This window comes from Cajanus cajan, chromosome 11, assembly GCF_000230855.2.
Source record: "Cajanus cajan strain Asha chromosome 11, NIPB_CcT2T_4, whole genome shotgun sequence".
Taxonomy (NCBI): domain Eukaryota; kingdom Viridiplantae; phylum Streptophyta; class Magnoliopsida; order Fabales; family Fabaceae; genus Cajanus; species Cajanus cajan.
In genome coordinates, this window is record NC_138527.1 from 7,191,394 (window position 1) to 7,208,912 (window position 17,519).

The window sequence follows — 17,519 nt, forward strand, 5'->3', positions numbered from 1 at the left end:
AGAGAGAAATTTTCAATGAAATCTAAGACAAGTAATATCACATGATTTAAATGTTTAGGAAGACGACACATAGCCTCCCAATGCCTACTAAGAAAACTATGATTTTGAGGGGTAATGACATTTATAATAGTGATAGTACTAGATCTTCTAGTGAGGAAGAAGAATTCATAGATTTTAGTGAAGATGTCTCTCCATGTGAAGGGGACTTGTTAATTGCTAGAAGGTTACTTGTTAGCCAACTCTATGAGCAAGACCAATCCAAAAAAGAGAACCTATTTCATTGTAGATGCAAAATTTTAGAAAATACTTGTACTTTCTTTATGGATTGTGTTGACTCCTTTATTACCTTCACAAGTCTTAGAGGATCAATTCATGATGTAAAAGAAAAGAGAAAAAGAAAAGAAGACAATAATCTTAGAGAAGAGTAAGGAGGATAGTGTTTCCTCAAAAAATCTTGAGATAAGAGAAAGTTACTTTTTTATTAAAAATTATTGCAAAAAGATTTTTCTTTTTGACAGATTTTAGCTCTTCTTCTATTGTTACCATGGACTTAGAGCTTAAGATCGATTTTTTTTTTTAAAGAAAGGATCTCAAGTTCTTATTCTAGTGAAGAAAAAGAAGTGGACTTCACTTAATTCTACTTCTTATGCTACTACTTTGGTGGTGCTCAAAATAGACAACCATTGTCTGTTTAGGACTCCTTCTACTTTAGTTTTTCTAATAAATTACCAACATTTGATTTATATTGTTTATTGGATACATCTCATGGTGTCTTATTTTCTATTTTTGATCTTAAGGAAAGTTCAAACTTGTTTGAACTTAACTTGACTACTTCCCTTAAAGACAAAATTAAATTAAATGAGTCCTCTAGGCTCTTCTTTACACTCTTCTCTATTTTATATCTAACAAATAATATGATCAAGGGTTGTCTATGTAGTTTCCTTGTTATGTTCACTTTGTTTTCTTGTAAATGCATAAGTAACTACTACATAAGGTACCTCAAGAAAGATACCTTAGTTTGTAGGAGTACTTTCTTGGTTTGCTATGGTTTTAGTACCTTCATTTTTTTAGGATTTAGTTTTACACATAAACTACACTATAGTAAGGATCCTATCCTTATCCTTAGAGAGTTTATCTTTCCTAATTTAGGGAACCTTGTTAGGACAATAGAAGGAATTCCTCATAGGGTGCATTTTCCACTCATATTATATGAATATATCATCTCTAATGCTTAGTCTCCTATTTTTCTTGGAGGTGATACTATTTATGTGAAAGAACCACTTGATTTGAGGAAAAATATTTTTGAAGGGGAAGCGAATGATGGATACCTACTTTCCAAGGATCCCTTTGGAAGAGATAAGTCTAAGAAGGGTGAAGGTTAGAATTTATGATAGAGGACCATCCTTGAAGGCCATAGGACCTTTGACAAGGTATATGGTTAGGAAGCTAAAGGAAACTATAGAGAGGATGTGTTTTCTTTTACGTTTTCTTATCATGAGCATGTGTTCTCCTCCTACTTATTTAGTTTTTTATTGTATATACTTTGTATAGTTTTCTTTCCATTCCTCTGTATATAGTAGTTAAATGTATAGGTTATTTTTGCCCTTATATTTAAGGGTGTGTTTTTTTTAGGTCATGCCTTTAGGATTTAGAAGTATGTTCCTTTATGAAATATATTCCATTCAACCTTGTATTCATGGACACCAAATTTTAGTTTTTGGAGTTTAGTATTTGGAATGAAAATACTCATTTTAGTGGTGTGGCTATAACCATTCTAGGTGGTGTGGAAGTAGTAAAGATGTGAAAATAATCAAAAGTGAAGGTATGAGGATAATTTAGAAATTTTTTTAAAAGAATGTAGATGTATTAATTGTGATGGTGCAAGAAGCAATTGTCTTGTCTCATTTTTTATGTACAGATGACAAAATAGATTTAAATGTTTTTACCATCTTATTTGGTATATTTGCAATGAGGACTTTGAATTTTTCTCTAAAAATTACAAATGTCACTATATTATCTCCATGAAGAAGAACAAATTCTAATAGAATTAAATATATTTTTAGTTCTTAAATTTTTTTCATTTTTTGTTTTTAATCTTTAAATAAATTTTATTTAGTATTAGTCCTTGAAAAAAATTTCACAAACAAAAAAATTTTACATTAAGAACCAAATATTAAAAAAAAAATTAAGAATTGAAGACGAAAATTGAAATAAATATTGAAACCAAAATTAATATAAAAAAAATTATTCAACGACTAAAAAAAATTAAGGGTAAAAATATATATAATCCAATTATGACCCCTCCTTTTCATATATATACACCTCTCTTTTTTTTTTTTTTATAAGTACACCTCTTTTTTTTTTTAAATAATTAAAATTTTAAAATATCCTGAATTTTTTATTTTTTAATTTTTTAATTTTACACCCACAATATTTAATTTAGTACTTTTTTTACACATCTTCCCTCTTTTTTTCAATTTTCACATGTACCCCCTTACCTTTCCTTCATCCCACCTATTTTGGTAGCTAATTTTTATTCTTTTAGTTTTACATTACTCTCTTCCCCTCTCCTCTTTCAGTTTTCTTACTATTATCTCCTCTCTCCCCTCTTTTATTTTTCACACAGATGCAAAACATAGAACTACTTTTCAACAATATTAAGGTATGTGTGGCTTTCTTGACAATGTTAATTGTATTTTTTTACAGCTAAGACCCTAATTTAGTCCCTTATAATATTAAAAAAAAATTAATTTGGTCCCACTTTAATTTTTTGTTTCAATTTAGTCCTAATTTATTTAAAATACTTCAATGTGGAACTTCCGTCCAAATTTTACAGTGTTAAAGGTACGTGAGAATCACGATCGTGGTTCTCACATGAGGTGTTAAATCTTGTTCTTTGTTCTCCAATCACCACCGACGTCGGAAACCGCTGCACGTTCACCGCTCCAAACTCATACGAAGCTTTCGCTGCACGCATAACGCAACGTCCATGACTCCTCCCTGCGTCGAGTGCAGCAAAACCTCCTTCATCTGCAACGATGACACCGGCGAGTTGCTCTGCTCCTCCTGCGGTGTCATTCAGCAGTTTGACCAATTCGACGCCCAAATCGGCGGCCTCGACGGTCCCACGGGAACCTTCATCCACGTCGGCACCGCCGCTTTCGGCAACGTTTACTCCTATCGCGAGAGGAAGCTATTCACCACGCAGAACTCCATCGACGATTTAACCTAATGGTTAGGGTTATCCTCCGAGAGCATCGACATTAGAAGCATGATATCCGTGATCACCGAGGGAGAGTTCGGCCAGGGAAAGTGGTTCAACGTGCTCGTCGGTGCGTGCGCCTACGTTGTCATGCGGAGGGACGACCGCCCCTTGCCAATGGCGGAGGTGACCCCCGCCGCCAGTTATGGCGTCTACGAGCTCGATAGGATGATTCTTCGGATTATTGATTTCCTAGATTTGAGACCTAATTTTCCTGAGTTTGACATTGTGCATTCGTTGGAACATACGATTAAGAATTGCACCTGTTTGCCTCGGTTGAGAGGAGTGTGACGGAGAGGATGATGAAGCAGGGGGTGTTTTTGATACAGTGCGCGGTGAACGTGCAATGGTTTCTAACGTTAGTGGTGATCGGAGAATGAAGAACGAGATTTAACACCTCACGTGAGAATAACCGGTGTGATTCTCACAAACCTTTGTGAAATTTGGACAGAAGTCCCACATTAAAATATTTTAAATAAATTGGGACTAAATTGAAATAAAAAATTAAAGTGGGACCAAATTAAATTTTTTAATATTATAAGAGACTAAATTAGGGTTTTAGCCTTTTTTACATAGTATTTCGGAAAGTACTTTCTGAAAATGTGTAAAAAAAACACAGTAGAAAGATCTTTCTAGAACACTAATTTTACTATCCCACACAGTACTCTAAAATAGTGAAAATATTTTTTTTCATAATATTAAATTTAGTATTTAGGTTTTTGAAGAGGTGAAAGGAGAGGAAGTATATTGAAAGAAAAAAAATGTGTCTAATTCAGTAAAAATTGTCAAGGAAGTCGCATATACCTATAATATTGTCGCGTACCAGTTTTACGGTCCGGGTTCATATGAAAAAGTGAAAGAGGTTAGGGAAGAAAAGAATAATGTAAAAATTGAGAGAGTTAAAACTACCTACTAAAATATGTGAGAAATTAAAAAAAGACAAAATGATGCATGTAAAAATTGAAAGAGAAAAAAAAAAGTGTGAAAAAGAAAAAGAGTTGGAGGTATAAAATTAAAAAAAATTTAAAAAGAAACTACAAATATTTTATAATTTAAATAAAAAAATAAAGAAAGTGTACTTATAAAAAAAAAGAAGAAAAAAAAAGGTATATATATGATGAGCCTTCTATTTGTCCAGAAATAGCCCGTTTTACGTCTTCACTTGTCAGTCCCGTTAACATCGATTCTTTCGTGTGTTTTTTTTTGTTTTGTCAACACAACACAGTCTTTGTTTCCAATGTTGTCAAATGGCCTTGGCCCAAAAGGATCCAAACCCAATTCAAGAAAATACAAGGTTGATGATATATACACTTCCATTTTTTTATACATACACCTTCTTTTTTTTTTAAAAATATTAAATTCCTAAATTATCCTTAATATTATTTAGAATAAAAAAAAATAATTCTGGAAAGTGTTTTTCAAAGGTTGATGATATATACACCTCCTTTTTCTTATAAGTACACCTCCTTTTCAAAAAAAAATAATTAAAATTTTAAAATATTCTTAATTTTTTGCTTTTTTTTTAAATTTTACATTCACAACATTTAATTTAATATTTTTTTTACAGATCTTTCTTTTTTCTTCTTTTTTTCTTTTTTTAATTTTTACATGCACCCCGTTATTTTTCCTTCACCCCACCTATTTTGGTAGCATGTAAAAATTGAAAGAAAAAAAAAAGTGTGTGAAAAAAAAGAAAAAAGTTGAAAGTTGAAAGTTAAAGGTATAAAATTAAAAAATATATATAATATTTTATAAATTTTTTTTAAAAAATAAAGAAGGTGTACTTATAAAAAAAAGGAGGTGTATATATCATGAGCCTTCCTAAAAGAACTTTCCGTCAGAATAATTACGGAAAGTACTTTCCAAAATACTAAAATTACTATTCCGGAAATAACTTTCCGTCAAAATAATTATGGAAAATACTTTCCGTAACACTAGAATTACTATTGCGAAAAATTCTTTCCGGAATATTAATAGTGTGTATTTGTTACCATAATTCCGGAAAGAATAGTAATTTTAGTGTTACGGAAAGTACTTTCCAGAATTATTCCAACGGAAAGTTATTTCCGGAATAGTAATTTTAGTATTCCGGAAAGAACTTTCCATAATTATGTACAAATACACCCCGAAATAAATTTTCCAGGATAATTTTTTTTTTTATTTCAAATAATATTAATAATAATTTAGGAAGTTAATATATTTTTTTAAAAAGGGGGTGTGTGTATAAAAAAATGGAGGTGTATATATCATTAGCCAAAATACAATTAATAGACCAAAACAATATAGTGGACCCAAAAGGACGACCAAAAAATAACAAAAACAAAAAACTGGTTGATTTGACTAGAAAACAGAATTCACATGGTTTCTCTAGTTTTTATTCTATGTATTACCATTGCTATTTTTTCGTTGTTAACTTTGGTAGTAAATCCAACCAGAAGAAGGGAAACATAAACGAATTCAGGTTATTAGTCGGTTAAAAAATAGAGAAATTCTATGGTACCCATCTTATTTGAGAGGGTACCGGTACAGTTTTTTATATTTTATATTTTTAGTAATTTATTTAAATAATATTTATAATATTTTATCCTTTCAATTTTTAAATTATTTAGTCATTTTATTTTTATTTTATATATTCTAATTTATTTGTAATAATATTATTATATATTTAAATAGTTTAATTTTAATAATTTTTTAAGTATATTTTTATCTTTTCATTTAAAATTTTTGAATTTTTATATTTTTATTTTAATAATTTTTTAAGTATATTTTTTGTCTTTTTGTCTTAAATTTTTGAATTTTTATATTGTAATTTTAATAATTTTTTATTTCTACTATTTATTAATTTTTTCTTTTTCTTTAATATTTTATAATATTATTGAAAACTTATAATTTTAATCTCTATAATTTTATCTTACTTTTTATTTTATAAATATAATTTAAATTATTTATTTTATAATTAAATTAATTTTTTTAAAAAAAATTTATGAATTTACATAGAAAAATGTATTGAAACCCTTCCATCTTTGAGGGTACCGTAGCAACTCCCTAAAAAATATTAGCGTATGCACTAATGTTTTACACGATCTCATCTGATTTATCCACCTTTTCGCCTTGCACTCATGATTCACAAGTTCAAATTTTGAAACACGATTCCTCTTATCTATATCTCAAACATGATTACATGAATAATTCTTTTCAAAGGAATGTTGTCTTTAACGAATATTACCATTTTTTTTTTAATCAACATGGGTATCCTAAGCCTAGATCAAAACATCATGAATCTTATTTCACATCCTTTTACGATTTAAGGTGCAAGGAGCCAAGGACCACCTAACTAGACAGATGAGAGTTTAGATAATTTTCTTCTCCCTTCTCTTGCTAGTTTGGAACCCAAGACTTGGACATTGAGAAATCATTTTTTTTTCTTGCTTCTCAATCTAAATATATATATATATATATATAAACTAACATCGTAATATGTTGAAATAGTTCTTGAAATGGCAAGCATGGATTAATTTAATTAATGCACGGAATTAAATAAATAATTTTTTAATAATCCAAAATTATTAAATGATGGTTAATTTAATTCTTAAAATTATAAAAATAAGAACCATAATATATGCTTTATATTTCAGAAATTAAAATGAAATTAATCTGTGTTAATATATAATTTCAAGAATTGATTCAGAGTATAATTTAATGAACATTTGAACTTTCGCTGACGGGTGGGTTTGAACTTTGAATATCCGGTAGATCAACTTTGAAAGACAATCCGAATAACATCCCTCTATATAGAGCCAGCTAACACCAAATCTCAAAACCCCACTTCATGGACCTGCTTAATTACAGTACGCTGCTTCTTCATTCATTCACTCGATTCAGAATATAACAATCATGGTTTGCATCTTATTCTTATCTTTGTGATTATTTTTGGGGGCCTAACTTTTATCAAATGTGTGTATGATTTAAGCAGGAATTAAGTGTTTTAATTTGAATCTGGTGTGGTTGGTGCAGTCTCTTACAACTTTGTTGTTTAGTTCAGTGGTGAGGCTTGTGACGTCTTTAGTTGTTGAGCCAGCCACTTCAGTCTCAACCGTGCTATACTATAGTGGTCTTTTGCCTCACAATATGATTTTGCTCAGAATGGTTCGGCCACAGTTGCTTGATCAAGAAAACTACCTCTTCCATCTTCTCATTACCTTTATGAGTTGTTGTTGGTGAACACGATATATGTATATGGGGCAATTTTTTCATAGTTTTCGATCTCCATTTTTTGTGGGTTACGAAGAGAGAGTGTTGTTTTGGGAAGGAAAAGTGTCGTAGAGAGAAATGAACTATGAAAATGACTTTTGATGTTTTGCAATATTCTACAATTCAAGCACACTTAATTGTAGAATTCTTATAAGATAAGTTATCGAAAAATATATGCATCTTATTAATATGGGTAGTACAAATTAATTCTTTTAAGTCATCATCAACTATACAAATCTCATATGTGATATCCATTCTACCCTAACATATAATATAATGTAATAATAAAGAATAACTCCTTCAACACGGGTAAAATGGTTCACATACCAAAATACTTTCAACAGTCTAAATAATTTTAAACAAAAATTAGAAAGTATAAGTTCAGAAACTCAACTATCAAAGAAATATAAAATCCAATTACAATAAAATGAATAATTTAAAATCAATTGCCCTGATGTCACATTATGAGAACAATCTCATGACTCAACTATTGGCACCTTGAATGTCACTCATGTCCGGATTTTCCTCACCTAAAAACAACCATGAAATGTATGGTGAGAAAAGAATACATCAATATGAAAAGCACAGTAGGAAATTTCACAAAACAATCTCAATTTACAATAATATAATAACACAATATCCATCATTCAAGCATGCTTAACATCATCAACTCTAAGTCAATCCATTTCACTATCTCATCACAAATCTTATATACACTATGTCACAATTCCATTTCTGACTCATGTTCGACGAGATTACAATTTCTCCCGGTGCTAAGCTCAATTAGAAAGCTCTTGTTCTTGCCCACACTTGGCATTGAGATATCACACTCGACGTTAAGGTGTCGTAGAGACCACCTTAAAGAATTACGCTCGACAAAATTACATTTTCGCTCAGTGCAAACCTTCTGCGTTCCATCTTCATCTTCATGAAGGTCCGCCCCGACGCGAGGAACTAAGTTTGACGCCAATGTAATTTTCTGCAACCCAAAAATGTGAAAAAAAATTACAAACATTAATCAATCAACAAATAAACCATATTTTCACATTTTAATCGGTCAAAATTCATCATTTTCATGCACGAATACATTACGCAATCTCAATTTCCCAAAAACATATATCATTTAACAAAATCCCAATTCCCTTGAACCCTGACCTACAAGCACATTTAATTGATCTAATCCATCTTTCAGAACCGCAATTTCAGTAATTTAACACCACAAAAACCAATATAAATCCATACAGAAATTGTTATTATTGTCAAACATGCAAACAGAAAACATCATAAAATTACTAATAATCCTATGGAACTCTCCCTCTACCCATTCCCTTTTGTGATTACGCATATGAAAATCTCCTTTTTTCCCCTAAACCTTTTTGTGTTATTCCAAATAATTCTAATGCAATTAGAGATTGTTCCTAAGTACTCTTCCTTAGAGCTCCTTATTTTTCCTCTCCTATTCTCTTACTCCATTAGAATGTCAAAATGAAACCCCAAAATGAGGGTTAATCTGATAACCCCTTCTTAACATTCCCTTGGGTTGAGTCAACCAAGCTCATTTCACTTTCTGACTCACTTCTCTTTTTCCCCAAATAATCAAATAAATAAATATTATACAAAATACTTTTTTCCCGACATTAATAAAATATTTCTAACCCCCAAAATATCATAATATAACTTTTATATCAAAATATCCCATAAACAGGGACATCAGAAGACTACAAAAGTCCTAAAGGCTCCTGGTGTTCTACCTTAAACTTCTAGCATACTAAACATGAGTACGCCAACTTTTCTACCTTTATCGTCATCTTAGGCCACCAAAGCATCTTCTTAAGGTCCCGATACATCGTAAGAACTCCTAGTTGAATACTAATAGTACTTTCATATCCTTCTTATAAGATCATCTTCTTAAATTCATGATTACTAGGCATACAGATTCTATCTTTGAACCTCAAAACACCATCAACTCCTACTCGGAAAGGACTATCTATACCCCAACCAATCGTCTCCACTTGATTCACTAGGAAAGGATCTAACTCCTAGGGTCCTCTAACCTCATCTCTCAATTTACTAGTCACCTCTAACATACCCAATATGTTGCTCCTACGGGTAAGCTCACATACTAACCTTAAGTATCTAAACTCCACAATCAAATCCAACTCTTTAATCATCAAAGATTATAGGTGAACGGTCTTCCTACTCAAGGCACTCGCTACAACATTAGCTTTACTTCTATAACCCTATTCTAAGATCAAGCGCCTAAGTGTAGGCTCACTAGGTACACATATTTGGTCTCTAAATCTCACCACTCCATTTACACCCATTGTAAACTCCCCTCCACTACCTTATCCTATGGCCTTGTGTCTTGTTACAAAAAATGAATCAACTAATTTTGCTTCCCCAATCTCCTTCAACAAGCCTCTAGTGACTCGAGTCATACCTAGTCTAAAAATATTAGGGTAACCTCACAAGCCAAACATAAATCCCTAGACTGATCCAAAAGATCCATTTCTCTACTCATAAGGAAGATACATGTAGAGATTTGTCACTCAAGGCATCAACCACTACATTGGTTTTGCCCAAATGATAACTAAGATCAAAATCGTAATCCTTTAGAAATTCTAACCATCTTCTCTATCTCATATTCAACTCTTTCGGGTCAAAAAGATATTTCAGGCTCTTATGATCACTAAACACCTCAAATTTAGAACCATACAAATATTGTCTCCAAATCTTAAGTGTAAATGAATTAATGAAGTATCAAATGATTATCATAAAATCATTTTATACATTGATTTTATACAAATATTATCATAAAATCATTTATACATTGATTTAAATTAATGAAATGAAGTATCAAATAATTTTAAAAAAAAATTTAAATTTGCAAATTTGATCTATGCATTAAGAACTTTAAATTCAACGGTTGGATCGTTGAAATTTTATGTAAAATATGAGTTATTGAATAAGATAAATTTAAGTAGACTTATTCTTACAATAAACAGATCCTTCCTCATATATATAAGAGGGATCTGTTTAGTCTAAGAGTAACTTTATCTAGACTTAATTTATTTAATAACTCATGTTCTACTTCAAATTTCAATGATCTAATTATTAAATTTAAACTTCTTAATGCATAAATCAAGTCTGTAAATGTTTTTAAAATATGCAAACTTAATTTATGCATTAAAAACTTTAAATTCATTTGTTAAATCGTTAAAATTTGATATAAAACATGAGTTATTGAATGAAATAAGACTAATTAGATTTACTCTAAAGTAAATTGAAGGAATGAGTATTACTTATGAGTTTTATATATATATATATATATATATATATATATTAAATGAAAATAGCATCGGCCAACTTTCTTCACAAGCTAGAGGGGTTTCTCTTCTTGACTCCGGAAGGAATGAGTTCTACATATCAATGTTTAATCTCAAAATCAGAAATCTGGAATAACACTCGGGAACTTGTTATAAAATTGTATTCTTAATTCTTATTTAACTTGTATAATGGCTTTTGGGATAAATTTCAAACAAACATGAATACAAGATATAGATCACACATTTATACGTTTGACCGACAAATACATTAATATACAATGATGAAACTAACAATAAATAAAAGACACTTTTTAATATTCTAATGGCATCCAATTTAGCTATGTCATATAAATTATGCCTTTTCGCATTGGGTGTGTGAAAGGCATTACTTCTTTTTATCTTCAGAGTGTAGCTTTTTCAGTTGTTCAAACAAGCTTCCATCATAAACACCTCGAATTGTTTCCTTTTGCAGTAAGTCATTCTTATCTTTAGCAAGTTTGTAAAGGAGATTCCATTCAGCAAAACTTCCAATCCTGTGCATCATCGTTACAATGTATTAACGATTATTGTCATTTATATTAAAAATAATGTTAATTAATTAATAGTAAAAAAAATGTGATTTCATATAATATATACCTTCCTTTTAAATCTTTAGGCTCTCTGTTGGCTTTCATCATCTCCTTCAACTCATCATATGTCAAAGCATTTGGATGTGTATGCGCATGCTTAGTGAAAATTTCTTCAAATTTTGAAGGAACAAACCTAAAAGATTTCTCGTTAAGTATATTAGTAAATTAATATGACATGTGAAAATAAATAATCAAATGTTTTATAAAGAAATGAGAATGGGGTGTTTGAACAACTACCTTCCTTCGGTATCATAGACTCCGGAGTCACTTCCATGTTTGCCCAATTGGATGTTTTTAATTTCAATTGGAAAAAGTAAAGATGGAAACTTTCCCTACACCACGAGAACCGAATAAATGTTATGTTAGTGCTCTCATTTCAATTGGAAAAATTAAGTAAAGATGGAATTACACCATTAGAACGGAATAAATGTTATCTTAGTGCTCTCAAAAGGGAAGGAAATGGATTTTTATTCTTGTTATAATGGATACGAATGAAAGAAATACTTTATTAATCTATCTCTGATCTATTAAAAAAAATTATGTCTGTGATCCAATTGTTCGATTTATCTATTAACAAGTTTTTTACAAGCAGATATTTTATCCACTCATAAAATTTTTTTAAGTTAAACTTTTTTTTAGCATTATTTCAAAAAAGAATGTCTTTCATACGTCAATAAAAATAATTTGAGTAAATTTGATTACGTTGAGTCGAATTTGGTTAAATTTGTTACACAAACGAATCAAAATACTCATGTTTAAAGTGTTAATTTAACTGTTCATAGAATTTGAAAACAAGAATAATAAATTATATTAATAAACTTTTTCTTTTATAAGTAGAAATTATTTAAATTTATAATTTTATACATGTATACTCTATTACTGTTAGTTTTCTTTTCTTTTTTTTAGAGGACTGCTAGGTTATTTTAGATTAAAAACTATCTACTAAATTATATGATCATCCAATTCGAATTTATGTTTTTTTTATTAATTAGATGGATTGAACTGAATTTTATATAAATAAATTAGATTAACAATAGACATCTAAATATCTTTCCCACTCCAAGTTATCCATAGGTGATAACATAGAATATAGACACCGCACAAAGAATCAATCTAACGGTGGGGTAGATTCATGAAGATTTTATATTCGATTTTCATTACTTTTATTTAATATTTGATAAATAAAAAAAAATAAAAAAAAAGATACACAATTTCTTAGCAATTTATTTTCTTTAATAATATTTTAAAATTAAAACAAGTTATTAATATTGAATCAACGACAAAACTTCACTGGTTCCATTGTATATTTTAGGGGCAACCGTTTATTAATTGTGATGGAATCATGGAATCGATGTTGAACTTCATTTCACTCCACCGTTTTTCTTGTATTCCGTGACCAATCGTTAATTAGTTCAAAAGTAAAGGAAATTCAAATAATCCTTCATCCTCATCATTTTACATTTTTCTATTTTGTTGAGTAACGGTGCGAGTTAATCCATTAAGGAAAATCTAAACAATACAGCATTTCCATTTTTAAAATATATAGGTTACTATAGGAAAAAACCTTAATTTTTATCCCAAATCATTAAAACAAAATTACCCATCATTTATTCACTTATCAAAGTCTAATAATATTAAATGTGAAAATATATATTAAAAAAACTATTACATCAATTACAAATAAGTCAATTAAAAAATATCTAAAAATTAATTAAAATATTAGAATTGGGAAAATAACTAATACTAAACTTAAAATATACAATCCAAGAAAAAAAGTTATAAAGGGATAAAGAGAATTACAGGACGAGTTCCCTGACTGAGAAATAAGTTGATGAAAGCAGCACCTCCAACAGACAACAAAATCCCAGTCCCAATTTCACGCAAACCTGCACTCATTCAAAACTCAACCATAAACATTTTAAACTCAAAAGTTGACAAGTTCTATAATTTATTTTTTCTTTCTGCATATTATCTCATTTAAAGTGAGTAAACATATATGTTAAGTTGATTTCTAAGTTTCGAATTGCAATCATAGTCACTCATGCAAAATCTTAATTAAACAACCTTTCATATGTGATCAATGTAACAACAATTGTCATTACAATGTAATTTCGAGGGTCTACAATGTCATTACAATTGAGATTTGAAATTAGTCAATTTTAATTCAAATTAATATATGGTTGTATATTTTGTTTCTTCATTTCCACCCTTCATAAGAAGATAGAAAAGCTATTTATTATATAAGAAGGAAAAGGAAAAGCATTGGAAACCTTGAAAAGTCTCCCATGGGTAAATGACACCATCTTTATTCATGTCAAAGAATGCAGCATGCTTCTGCAGAACGTTCTCATTAAGTGGGATGGGTTTTTCCTCAACGCCACTGGCTACTCCTGCAAAAATGTACATTTGTTGAAAAGGTAGAAATTAACCAAAGCCACACTAAAAACAAAAAATGAAAAATTTATGGCATACCCTCTTGGTTTTTGTTCACTGAGCTAATCGAGGAAGCCATGTGGGGATATAGAATGCTGAATCAAGAAGGAGGCAAATTCAGAAAGAAAAAAGCTTCTAAATTGGGATTAAGATAGATAAGGGTTCTGGGTTCGTGTATATATAGGTGTGAAAATATATATGTCACACATAAAACACAATTTGCCCTGTTAATTTGACACGTGTAAACCATCTTACCCATATATCTTGCATAATCAATATTACCCATCTTATGCTGCTTCGTGCACAAAACGCAACAGCTGTAGTGATCTGTTATGTCATGTTCTTGTTTGTAGTTCAAGATTTGAATGATTTTTTGCAGCTACAGTTCCATCACTTGGTGGTCCCGCAAAAGTAGGCACAAGTTAATTTATGGTATATATAAGATGATCATGTGTTCGGTTGAGGGCCTTGAAGATGATCATGTGTTCGGTTGAGGGCTTGAGGTCAATTTGCATCTAACATTTACATCTACCAGAATTTGATTAATTCTTTCTTGGAAAATAAAAAGTTTAAAGAGGAAAATATGTTTTAGGGTATTTCAAATTGAGTAATATTATATGTGTAACAAAAAGTTATACAACCATTATTACAACGTTAATTTTGTATTTATCTTTTTTATTTTTTCATTATTTTTTTTTTTTAGTCCTTGTAATTGTTTTTATTGTTGTTTCATCCCTAACTTTTTAAAATATTTCAAAAATAATCTGTTTTGTCACCTTTTATTAGAAACAATCCTATATGACAAATAAAATGTATTTTATAATTATTATATTTCATTTCACTATTATCACAGACAATTTTTTTCTGAAAAGTTTTAAAAATAAATTTCACTTAAGTTGGAGAATATTATTATAACTTAAAATTCAATTAAATGTTATTTATTCAATTTATATTTTAATATTTTAATATTTTTAAATAGTTCTTATTGACAATTTTAAAAATTATATTAATTTAGTTACTATTTAAGATTCAATTTTTATTTTATATTATTGATATTTGTTTCCTTTAACCTAGTTATAATATGGTTTTGTGCACAATTGAGATTGTTCCTCTTTTGTAGCATTGCACATGTTACATTAGTTCTATATATTTTATCTTCATGAATCAATACAGATACACAAGACATAGCACTTCACTGATCTCCGCTCCTCAAAAATCATTTCTATTATTAAATATATTTTGGAGCGGTGTTCTTTGGTTCAAAGAACATTCACTGCACACGATTGATTTGACGGATTGTTGTATCTTGAGAGAGGAGCGCATTGCAAAATAATCTATCAGTGTAGTGGGGTGTTTTTTCTCTAAGGATAACGTCAAGTGTGTTTCAACCTAAATTATCTAAACCTTCTTCTTATTTTATTTCAATCGTTATTATTTAATTTTATCATTTTTTGATCTTAATCTTGATCATGTAATTTCAGTGAAAAATAATATATTATATTTTTTTTATTTTCGATTCTAAAAATCTTAGAGAGAAAACCTAATTCTAAATCAAAATCATTTTTATCATGGAAAAAGAAATTATTACTTTACATGTCAATGATATAAATTGGTTATATTTGATGAACTTTATTTTGATGTAGTAGAATACAAATGTCAAATAATGTTGGTTTAAAGGTAATAAATTTTCATGGAGAATAAATTGTGTAATCTATGAAAATGTGGAGATAAGAGTAGAGAATGACAACCCAATGAACGTGATTTGTCATATGGTTCAATAGTGATGGGAAGTCATGATATTTAAATTAAATATTTTATTATTTATTCTCTTTAATATTTTAATTCAAAAAATTTTTACAATTTTTTATAGTGCTTTGACCATGTTAATTTTTTACCCAGTTAGTTGTAGATAACAAAATGTGTCAGAATCATGATGCTCTTATGATCATCTTTAGCCATGGCTAACTGACAAAAATGGTCTCATGGAGAGTGAAATTATTTTCCTAAAGAAATCTTGCGGATTCACATATAAAGAGAGAAACATATTAAATCATTAAGGAGAATAGGATTAAAGATCATTAATTAGTCACAACGACGGATACCCAACTCTATGTGAATCGTGATCCCATGAATAGAGTTCAATGGGTAACAACGAAGTTGTTTGTTGGCTAATATACACCAAAATTATTTATTATATGGAGATCTTCTTGTTCCTATTCCTATGGCGAGGTGTATTTTTTTAAACTATGATAACTATAAGGTTGAGGTATTCAAATATTTTTATTTATTGTGTTAAAATTAAAATACCTCTTAATGAACCTAACGCCAATAATTGTGGAGGTGAGGGTCACAAGTCACCCTTTGAAAGATTCAACTAGTGATGTGGTGGTGGGGCTGTCACTATGAGATATGAACAAATCTTTAAGTAACACTCATGAAACAAGATACTCGCACAAGATTGTAATGTGCACCACTGATTAGAACTAAAAAATGAACACCTATATTATTTGTGTTACGTTCCAAAGCCTGGTTAAAGGTAATATAGTTCAAGACAATAAGTCTTCATATTTTCCTTAGATAGAAGTTCATATACACTAAGTATAAAGCTCAAACCTGGAAGGTTCCTTATATTAAAAAAAATAATATTTCATGCTCCATTAAAAATTGTTTTTTAAGGTTTTCATAAAATTTGGATTCTTTATTTAATTTTTAAATTAGTGGGGATTGTTGGAGAATATTATTATAATTTAAAATTTAATTAGATTTTATTTATTCAACTTCTATTTTAATATTTTAATATTTTAATTAGATTTTATTGACATTTTTATAAATTAAATCCTATTAATTTAGTTATTATTTATGATATAGTTTTTCTTTTATATTATTATTATTTATTTCCTTAATTTGACCTAGTCACAATATGATTTTGTTCACGTTGAGATTGTTCCTATTTCGTAACATTGCACAAGCTACATCAGCTCTATATATTTTACCTTCATCAATCAATAAAGATACAAACAATACTTCACTCATCTTTCCTCCTTAAAAATTATTTCTATTACTAAATATATTTTGGATTAATGTTCTATGGTTTGTAGATCATTAGCTGCACATGACGGGTTGTTGTATCTTGGGAGAGGAGCACATTACAAAATAAGCTACCAGTGTAGTGAGGGTGTTTTCTCTCTAAGAATAACACCAAGCATGCTTCAACCCAAACTTCTATAAACCTTTTTCTTATTTTATTTCGGTTACTATTTATTTTATCATTAATTGATCTTGATCTTGATGTACTTTCAATGAAAAATGATATCTTATTTTATACTTCCATGGTTCCAACAACTTCATCATACTCTTCATGCACACCCTCTTCGGATTATGAAATGCCACATATTGGTTGTCGTCAATGATGAAACTAGAACCGTTGGCCTCTCTTCTCTGATGAGATGTCTTGCTTGCCATTGCAATGACGATTGATAGGTGCCAACGATCTTGATGTCTTGAACCAACAAGTGTTGTTATCATGATCACGAATTATGAGAAGTTGCTTCTCATTAAGGGATTGAGGTTGAGATTAGGGGGTTTAGGGATTATGGCATTAGATTAGGATTGGAGAGG

The 17,519-nt window shown here is 29.5% G+C and overlaps 1 protein-coding gene and 1 long non-coding RNA gene across 2 annotated transcripts; one reads left to right on the top strand and one right to left on the bottom strand.

The window, feature by feature from the left end:
- The first annotated feature begins 6,998 nt into the window (after positions 1 to 6,998).
- On the top strand, positions 6,999 to 7,701 carry LOC109790115 (uncharacterized). Its single transcript, XR_002238899.3, has 2 exons — positions 6,999 to 7,159; positions 7,277 to 7,701. It is a non-coding gene; the product is annotated as an uncharacterized LOC109790115 (long non-coding RNA).
- Positions 7,702 to 10,986: 3,285 nt separating this feature from the next.
- On the bottom strand, positions 10,987 to 14,095 carry LOC109790114 (putative peroxygenase 5). Its single transcript, XM_020349218.3, has 6 exons — positions 13,941 to 14,095; positions 13,739 to 13,858; positions 13,269 to 13,354; positions 11,706 to 11,800; positions 11,476 to 11,601; positions 10,987 to 11,372 (listed from the first exon to the last, which is right to left on the bottom strand). Exons 1-6 carry the CDS (start codon positions 13,978 to 13,980, stop codon positions 11,225 to 11,227), a joined length of 615 nt encoding a protein of 204 aa, XP_020204807.1. The 5' UTR covers positions 13,981 to 14,095; the 3' UTR covers positions 10,987 to 11,224.
- Between the last annotated feature and the right edge of the window lie 3,424 nt (positions 14,096 to 17,519).